This window comes from Pelodiscus sinensis, chromosome 4, assembly GCF_052426305.1.
Source record: "Pelodiscus sinensis isolate ZL-2025 chromosome 4, ASM5242630v1, whole genome shotgun sequence".
NCBI classification, from domain to species: domain Eukaryota; kingdom Metazoa; phylum Chordata; order Testudines; family Trionychidae; genus Pelodiscus; species Pelodiscus sinensis.
The window spans coordinates 127,842,370-127,852,174 of record NC_143055.1 but is presented as its reverse complement, the minus strand read 5'-3'; the positions used below and the strand labels follow the sequence as shown (position 1 = coordinate 127,852,174).

At 42.8% G+C, this 9,805-nt stretch overlaps 1 protein-coding gene across 1 annotated transcript; it reads left to right on the top strand.

Annotated features, from left to right (window-relative positions):
- The first annotated feature begins 219 nt into the window (after window positions 1–219).
- Window positions 220–5,783, top strand: LOC112547553 (interleukin-8-like). The gene is made up of 4 exons (XM_025190050.3): window positions 220–367; window positions 1,155–1,287; window positions 3,026–3,109; window positions 5,156–5,783. Exons 1-4 carry the CDS (start codon window positions 304–306, stop codon window positions 5,187–5,189), a joined length of 315 nt encoding a protein of 104 aa, XP_025045835.3. The 5' UTR covers window positions 220–303; the 3' UTR covers window positions 5,190–5,783.
- The last annotated feature ends 4,022 nt before the right edge of the window (window positions 5,784–9,805 follow it).

Genomic DNA, 9,805 nt, shown 5'->3' with positions numbered 1-9,805 from the left:
ATTATGCATTTTTTCCCTTTACTGTCTAGCTGATTGTAAAATCAGCAAAATGCTTATTAATTCCTTCTGCTGATTGTATCAGCAATAATGCACGTTCAGCAACTTGTCTCAGGGGAATGTCTGGGTAGGCACCCGTGAAGTGATGATGCTACTTCTCGGCACTGGTTTCTAAAAATAGAACTCTGCTGAGTTTACTGCAGTGTGACCCTCCCAAATAAATAGGAACCTTCTCTCCACCAGAAGCCTCAGATCAACTTTGAAGTTAAACTTGCTGTGAGAGTTTAACGACAAGCTCTAGCCAGAATGAAACCCTGCGCTGCCATTCTCCTGGTCTCTCTGCTGCTGATCGGTCACTCTGCTGATGCGGGTAAGCACTTTTGCTTCTTGATGGCATAGGTTGGGGGATGCTCACTTTTGGTGGAAGAGTAAGGAAATCATTAAAAATGGCCTTCTCTCGTTGGAGTTGCACTGTGGGATCCCATGGACAGGGGCTCCGAGTCTGGGGACTTGGGTCCTGCTTCCAGCTCTGACATCTCTTGTGTGACTTTGGGCAAGTGACTTCACCTCCCTTTCCTCTCTAACTCAGCAAACTTACAATCCACATAATCAAGGGGGTGGGGGGAAACTGCCTCTTATCTGTATGTACAGCACGTAACACAATGGGAACCAGATCTCTGCCCAGCCCTCTAGGCACTATCATAATATTAATTAAAAGTTGCACATAACGATGCAGAAAGGCTCCTAGTGGAATTTTCAGAGATCCCAATCTCCCATTGAAATCAACTTGAACACTCTGACCCTTATGTTACATGATACCTTACTCCTCCAGGTACCTCATTTGCTTTAATAAGGCTATTTGCTCAGTAAGTGTATCAGAAGCAGATCCTCAGTACCTCAATTCCCCATCAGTTAACTACCATTTCACTTACAGCAGTATTGCCAGGCCTAATGCATGGGCCAGTACAGTGCATTGAGTTCTTCCCAGTGGAAGGGGCTTTAGAAATACAAGGTGTGATCATTATTTCCATTTGCTGAGGTTAAGAACTCCATTAATAATGTACCAAGGAGTTTGCTGTCTCACTAGCGAAGGGTAAGATACTTACTCCGTTAATACCCTTGAATTATACCTAATGTAATGAAGTTTTGCTCCACAGCTATCCTAGAAGCCAATGGTTCCTATCAGAACTGCAGATGCATGAAGCACACTTCAGACTTCATACATCCGAAGAAATATGAAAGTATTGAGATCATTCCTCTTGGGGGGGCCTGCCGAACCACAGAAATTATGTAAGTAGCCTCGACTGCTTTTAACTCAGTATCAATCTCCATAGTCACCAGTGACTGGAAGAGCTTCCCGTTGGCTCTTCTAGCACACTGGTATCAATGTCTGTCTCACCAGTAGTATGCATCAGTCGGTACCCCATGCTCTCTTCCTCTTCCCTTACAACACTGAAACTTGGCAAAAGAACTTTAGTTGCTCATTGGACTCGGGATCTGAGAAGTAGTTTGGTCCATCTCATCAACGAACAATAGAAGGAACCATTCAGAATTGAAACCCTTCAAAATCCCGTTTGGTGGTTTAGTGTGCCAATTCTCACTTGCACTGAGGCCAGAAAGCACCATTAGATCATTTAGTCTGACCTATTTATCACAGGCCATTTCAGATTTCAGCCAATCACAGCTCTATTGAGAATCAGGCCCTGTGATACTTTTCAGCTCAAGTTGGTGAGCCTAGAATCTCTCGGCAAGAGGTAGAATTTTTTTAGACATGTGGAACTGTCTTTAGAATGGGGGATTCCGTTCGCATCAGAAGGAGCATTTAGGCCAGTGGGATCTGAAGGATGCCCATCTTCATGCATTTAGTTTCCCAACCTGCAACTGTTGGCCTCAGTAAATACCCTGAGCCAAGTTTTCTTATGCTATGGGATTATTCTTTGCTCACTGGTCATCTTTTCAAAGGTAATCAAGTTCCCTATTTGAAAAGCTATAGCTTATGGCTCTCTCAAAATGTAATGAGCTACTTGTTACTACTTCATCTTCCAACACTACCGGAATGGTATCACACAGGAAACAAAAGCAGAAAAGCCAGGCATAGAGAGGGCTTAAACTCTCCAACTCCTAAACTCAATGCACCAAGATGCTAATTATAAGTGTAATTAGTGTCATCCTCATAACTAAGTAGATACATTGCATAAGTGTATACCTTTACATTTAAGCTTCCATACAACTATTTAGTTGTATAACTGGTCACTTGTTGCAATTAGGATTTAATGCTAAAGTCCTAAGGTTGACTTACGCCTTGGAGAAAATTAAAGTATAAAAATCTTCTTGGTTTAACTACAGACTTGTACTGTCCTCTCTTTTCAGCTGGGCAAACTGGTTCCAGGGTAGTAAGGACAGATTCAAATCAAGCACCTGTTAAATCCTGAAAGCTTTTAATTTTGTTGGTGTTAATTTAATGTGCTTCACCGTTTTCTATTTTCTGGCTCAGTCTAGAAATGGACGAACCAAAATACCGCATGAAATTGCTCTTGTGGTCTCCTGCATGGATGCAGGAAACACTGGAAATCGTCCGAAACAGCTTAAGGTCACTGGATTTCCAGCTTAACGTTGAGACCATAGAGCTATGGATAAACTTTAGAGTGGAGATACAAATGAGCAATTAGAGTTGGTTTAGGAAAGTTTCTTGAAGAGGTGTGTGTTATGTAAGACTAATGGGTGCTAAGTCTAATTTTATCTGAGACCACGTTTGAGATGCAGGGTACTTCAGTTTACTCCCTTCTGTTTTCTAGAGAGGGAAAAAAAACAACTGTGGCAGATTACATGTGGGTTGAGTTAAAAACCTGAAACGGGGTGGTTCTTTGAACAAATAGAAGTAATTCTGCCTGACATGAGGAAGCTTTTATTTGCCCACTCCTCTCCATCTTCAGTAGCTTAAAGTCTGCCCCATAAGTTGCCCACTTGAGGGACAGCTATTGCTGCTTATTGGAGAAGAGTGAAAGGTTACACGCTGCTTGTTTTTCAGACTCAAACTAAAAAAAGGGCCCAAAGTGTGTGTGAATCCCAACGCCCCCTGGATGAAGAAAGTGTTGTCTAACCTACAGAGCCAGTAAGTCTTGTTTAAATTACTTGCCCCTAATATGACTCGATCCTCATGAATAATCTGGTATCAATGGAACTAATGCATGAGTGAGAACTACACATGCAATTAAAGTTTGCAGATGTACCCCCTGAGTTGCAGAAGTTCAGTTTAAAGAGATCTGATATGAAAGCTGCCTCACTTAAATTAATGCTTTGTTAGGCAGCTGTTCAAGTGCACAACCTGCAGTTACAGGAATATTTGAATTTTTATTTTAATCCTCTATTTTACCATGTTCATATTTCTCTGGAAAAAAAATACCTCTACCTGCCTACAAACCACTGCTTAGTCTCAGCCAGGAAAGAAATTATCCTGGAAAGTCCCAGCTGAGTGTTCCAACCACTAGACCATTTGTCTAAACCAGGAATGAAAATACCCCTTAAAATGTTAAATGATAAAAATTATATAATTTAACCAGTGAATGAGTTAACCGGGGTCCATAGCCTGCAGTGGGCGGAGACTCCTCCGGCCCAAAACTCTGTGGGCACAAGGGCCAGTCTGGCTAGCCGGGATCCCGCTGTGATGCCCTGCAAGCGGCAGGCAGCTCCAGCCCAGTTGGATGGTTACCTGGTCAGCTTCACCCAGTAAGCATGATGTTGACCTACTATCCCAGTTAACCCTTTACTTCCCTAGTCTACAGTGAGGATTAAGCTCGTTCTTTTATTATAACATTTGGGAAGCTGAAACAACAGCTTGTAAACTACAAACTAGTTCAGGCTGGACTTCTGTAGTTTGGACTTCTGTCATTCAGCAACCTCTGTGTTCTGGCATTCCCAGGGATGTTCCCGGGAAGGAGCACTTCCATGGAAAAGCTGGGCCCTGGTCTCAGCAACTCCTCCCCCAACTTTTCAAAGCTTCCGGAGTGCCACAAATAGCTCATGGAGAGAGGGGGATGTTCGGGAAGAGACAGGGTGTCTGCGGAGCTACATGGTCAGGGAGCCAGGAGCACAACCTGGCGATGGGGGCTGGGAGATCAGCCTGGCAGCCACGGGGCTAGGTGTGCTCCATGGGGCTCCACAACCACCCTGCCTCTTCCCCAAGTGCTCCCCGATGTCCCCACTTGGTCTGTCTATGCCAGGTCTTCTGCTACTACTGGAGTGGAGCCCCACAGCTGGTGGTAGCAGAGGAATCAGCATTGATCTCCTGTGGTCCGGCAGACTCCCTGGTTCCGGACCAATCAGATCCCGAGGTTGCCGGACCAGGGAGGCACAACCTGTATTTGATAGCTTAAAAACCTCGCTAGTTGTAAAGCCAAAGAGCTGTGAATTTTTCCTTTTAAAAAATTAACTTAAATCTGCTCGCACTAAAAGAAAGTTCATAAGTCAGTGTTTTAAGGGTGAGGTTTTCAACAGACTTCATGAACTTAAACTTAAGAGGGATATTTCCCTTCCTGATTTTTGAGCATTTACTTTTGTTTTTAATGCTTATGGGTTTTGTGCAATATAAAATCTAGAAGATGTAAAATGTAGTAGAGATAAAGGATAATGTGAGATTAACTCTCAATTCCTTACTCTTTAAGTATACAAAGCAATACACCAGTAATATAAACTTCCACATTTAACAACGAAAATTGTCAGGCAAAGTTTGCTGAGCAAATGTTTTCTAATCAATGAGGCCATATTAGGACAAAACCTGGTTGTTCCGCTTTCAGGTTTATCATTAACAAAGTCAATTCAGGTAAGTTACTCATACTGCGTGTCTATTATCAAATAAGAGATGTTACTCCTCTGTTCCCCCTCTTCCTCTGTACTATCATCTTGCTAAAAAAATCGCTATTTTTTCTGTTTCATGATTTCTTAAAACCAATGGATGGCCAGCAATGAAAAGTTCTGCGTGCATCACAATTGCTTGGAAGGTTTTTTTTCACATAATTAAGTCCTAATAGTCCTAAATAAGGTTTGAGACCATCAAACAAGTCACAGATTAAGTGATCTTTTTTCACAAGGTCAAGTAATGTCGCTGTAATGGTACACAGGCTTTCTCTGCATTTACTTTTCTTTTTCTCCCCCCTTACAGAAGGGAACAAAGAGCTTTTCCGCAAAATGAATAGAAGCTTATACAACTTTTGAAGGAAAAACGATGGACACAAACCTGATACTTTCCTGATTTTGCTCTTGCTTCCTCTTATCTGGCTCGCAGATTTATTCTTTCTGAATGAGCAGTAAGTTCTGTTAGCTGCTGCTCCCCGTTCACATCTTTCAGAAAAGCTCAAGTGATGTTTACATTAGTCAGGTTTCTTCTTCAGTATTTCAGTGTGCTGCCTCATGCATCATGAGTCATGGAAGAGAAATAACAAATCAAACCAAGAATTATAGCATATGAGTTTCTTGTTATAATACTGAGTAAAGATGCATTTATTTGATGTTATAAGGAGAATTTGTTAAGTGAGTCATTATACTATCATCCTGTATTTGATTCTTCAGTGTCTTTCCTATGTTACATATTCAAAACTTCCGAAATAGGCTTGTTCTTTGCTTGCTATAAACTTTATACCACAGTATATCTTAAAGGGCCCATTCCACCATTGTTGGAATAAATGTGAAGTACTTTCAGAGCAAAGTATTCTTTGAGCAGATTGTAGTTTTATATCTTTTATAATGTACTTTTTCTGTGCGTAATTCAATAAAAGCTCACATTTTGCAATAATTGTGTCCTCCTTTTTAATCTAGTTCTGGCAACTCTCTATAGTTTTGGCAAAGCCATTTGCAATTTCCTTCAAGGGTATAATGTTGCATGCTGTTAGAACAAAGCATTTGACTACTTCTGAATGATTTCACTCGCGTCCGGAAAGCCTTGTCTTACAGATGGGGAAATGGAGGCATGCAATTGTGACTTATCAAAGGTTTCTAAGGAGTAATAGCAAATTTGGGATCAGATTTGAAGGTTTTTAGTATATAGGAATAGGAAAGTATCCCTGTATTACTTTGTGATTCTTCTGATATGAAATGGGAACACTAATTGGATGTGTAATGAAAGTTCCTATGACAAAGCTTTATTGCCTCTGCTTCTAGATCTTACTTCTAAACAATTTGAACATAGTTACAGTCTTCATATTAAGCATGATTATTTGGGACCCGTTTGGGTCAAATGCACAGACACAAGGGTCTTACTACCCTAGCTTTGGCTTTCAACACAAGGGCATCATTTTTTTAGTAAGAGATTGGGCCTCTCTGGTCCAGTACCCTTGGGAACTGACTGGTCCCAGATGAGGGATTATCTGGACCAAGGGAGATCATTTCTGGTCCTCCTGCTCAGGCCCAGCCAAAGAGTTTGCAGGGCCCAAGATGACATGTTGTGGTTGGCTGCACTGCGTGGCTGGACAGCTCCTAGCCAGAGCAGCAAGTGAGCAGCCGGGCGGGCAGGTGCTGGGCAGCATGGGCCCTGAAGGCCCAAGGCAACTGCCTTGCTCGCCTTGCCCTAAGGCCAGGCTTGCCCCTGCTTCCAGTCCCTCTGCCCTTCTCCCTCCCACAGGCTTTTTGGCTCTCCCCCTGCAGCCCAGCTGAGCTGTGCACCAAGCTTTGGTTCCCAGCTCCCATTTCCCCCTCCCCCCCACCCCAGTGCACGGGGACTCTCTGATCCTGGAACATCCATGGTCCTTCCGGACCACAGATGCTGCTGGACTAGAGAGTTCTGGTTTATAGAGGTTTAACGTAATATATGCCATCATGTGCCAACAATGCCCCACTGCTATATACATCAGCCAAACTGGACAGTCCCTACGTAAAAGAATCAATGGACACAAATCAGATATTAGGAATGGCAACATACAAAAACCTGTAGGGGAACACTTCAATCTCCCTGGACACACAATTGCAGCTCTAAAGGTAGCCATCCTGCAGCAAAAAAAGTTCAGGACCAGACTTCAAAGAGAAACTGCTGAGCTACAGTTCATCTTCAAGTTTGACACAATCAACTCAGGATTAAACAAAGACTGTGAATGGCTCGCTAACTACAAAAGCAGCTTCTCCTCTCTTGGTATTCACACCTCCAGATCAGCTACTAAAAGTGGGCCTCATCCTCCCTGATTGGATCCACCTCGTCATCTCCAGCCTGATTCTGGCCTGCATATTTATACCTGCCTCTGGAAATTTGCACTACATGTATCTGATGAAGTGGGTCTTTGCCCACGAAAGCTTATGCTCCAACACTTCAGTTAGTCTATAAGGTGCCACAGGACTCCTTGCCGGTTTATAGAGGTGCAGTCATATTACACTTCAGCCGTTTTCAGCCTAACTACTTATTGCATATGTAACCCATGCACTTAATAGGGAGCTATCCCTTACCTTAAGAAGGGTCTTTAAGAGACCGCTGTGGGGGTAGGTAGGAGTGAGTTGAGTGTTACTGTTGCTGGGCAGATTTAGCACTCCATCCAAAAGCTTCTGGAGGTGGGTCCAATAGTTGGGGTCAGACTTCATGAGTAAGCAGGCAGGGCAGATCCTTTTCTAAGGATGAGCTGGAGGAAGCTAAGCCAGAAGCAGAGAACTGGCTGCTGTTCCTCACTCTGCAGCACTTAGCAGCAGGTAGTGGTGTTGTTAACCTTCTACTGGGGATCACAGGCAATGCTACTTAGAGCTAGGAGAACCTGGGAGGGGAAATAACATCTCTGTTAATTGTCTGCTTTAAATGCTGTTTTGATTTTAGTTAGACTGTTCTAGTTCACTTTCTCAGTCCATGTGATTTTTCCAGCTCTTCTGTAAATGTAGCAATGGGGAAAAGAGTCATTTCTATTTTGTTCTCAGGTTTTTTTTTTTTAATTTTCTTGTAATAGGGTTTCTTTAAGTCTGTTCATCTGTGCGCTAACTGACTAGTTAAATCAGTGAGCTGGCTGCCTAGCAGTGACCATAGCAGAGGAAGAATCTGCCTGGACTCCAGCCGAGGATTCCCTACAAGCAAGTGTAGAGAGAGAGAGACTTCAGACTCAGCATATGGTGCAGAGTTGATATCAGAGGCACAAACTGAGACTTTGGTGAACTAAATCTAAGCTCTTGGAACCTCTCAGGCTTTCCCTACTATGTTTGTGTGGACTGAACTGTTCACAGTTCACTTCTAGTTTTCTCTTTACTTATGTTTAGTGTAATTATAGACATTATTTGTGGATTGTAAAATAGTTGTTCTGTTGTAAGAATTAGAATATTTATTTCTTCATAAAATTTTATAAAGTTATTTAATTTAAATTCATTATGTTAGTTTCTTTTGGAACTTGAATGTAGGGAGGGTAACACTTGGCAATCCTTGCTGAAAGTCCTAACAGACTAAACTCTGGGTCTCCAGTACCGCAGTGGAAGTGGGGATTTCTTTAGACACTGGAGAAGGGCGGTGATATCTGGCCCACTCTCGGTTACACATACAACTAAGTCTTTAACAAACACACTCCCACTGGGGATAATGATTTTCACTGCAACAAAAGTCCCAGTGTCTGCTAATAAGGAATCCAACGCTGCCAAGCTATAGGTATCACACAAATAACTGCCATGTGCAGTTTCCTCTGAGCGTGTTTTTGCAATGACACCACCTTTAACAATACTTGGCATGAATTCTTGCAAGTTTAGTGACAAACATAATGCCACAGCTGCCTTTGCCTCGCTACTCTTGCAGCTCAGTGATCATTACCTAAATACAGTGGCATGAAGCAAAGTGAAGGTATTCAAGCAGCTTGAAGACTAAGTGCCTAGGGTGCAGGGCTGAGGAGATGATCTTTATATTCTATATTTATACAGCATCTAGCATAATGTGGTCCTGGTTCATAGCTAGGGCTCTTAACGGCTATTATAGTACAAATAAATAACCACTGAGCAGTGCAAGTGTGACTTGTAAAATGAACTGTGCACCTAAAGCACATATAGTAAGAGCCCAGGGTAGACGAGGCTTGTAGCAAAAATCCTGAATCTAGAATCATAGAATCATAGAGCTGGAAGAGACCTCAGGAGGTCATTGAGTCCAGCCCCCTGCCCAAAGCAGGACCAACCCCAACTAAATCACCCACTTAAAAACCTCGAGGGAAGGAGATTTCACCACCTCCCTAGGTAACCCATTCCAGTGCTTCACCACACTCCTAGTGAAATAGTTTTTCCAAATATCCAACCTGGACTCTCTTCGCCCCCTTCTCCCCCGTAACCTGAGACCATTGCTTCTTGTTCTGCCATCTGTCACTACTGAGAACAGCCTCTCGCCATCCTCTTTGGAACCTCCCTTCAGGCAGTTGAAGGCAGCTATCCAATCCCCCCTCACTCTTCTGCCTACTAAATAAGCCCAAATCCCTCAGCCTCTCCTCATAGGTCAAGTGCTCCAGCCCCCTAATCATTTTGATTGCCCTCTTCGGTACCAGTTTACTTAAGCTCCAAAGTAAATTGGTACCAACTCCAACCTGTGTGGCTGAGAGGAAGGGTGCATGGATCCTTACCAGAGAGCTTAGAACAATAAATCGGTGCTGATATTGTTTGGGAAAAGCTACTTTGCTTAATGTGCTCTACAAGCCTGTATACACATAATCCAATTCTGAGATGTTTCTTTCCTGACGTGACTTTTTTGGGGTCACATTGCTCTGTTAAGACAGAGGATATAGTAAAAAAACCTATATTTATGTAGGTGCGAGGCCAACTAATGGAAATTTTAAATGTCAGCATTTCGCTGATGAGCATTTTGGCAGAAACAGACGAGTTATATGGG

Excerpts from the sequence above, each read along its gene's own strand:
- LOC112547553 (XM_025190050.3), top strand. The coding sequence starts at position 304 with ATGAAACCCTGCGCTGCCATTCTCCTGGTCTCTCTGCTGCTGATCGGT. Across the intron at positions 368-1,154 it reads CGGTCACTCTGCTGATGCGG|CTATCCTAGAAGCCAATGGT; the intron begins GTAAGCACTTTT and ends TTTGCTCCACAG. Across the intron at positions 3,110-5,155 it reads TTGTCTAACCTACAGAGCCA|AAGGGAACAAAGAGCTTTTC; the intron begins GTAAGTCTTGTT and ends CCCCCCTTACAG.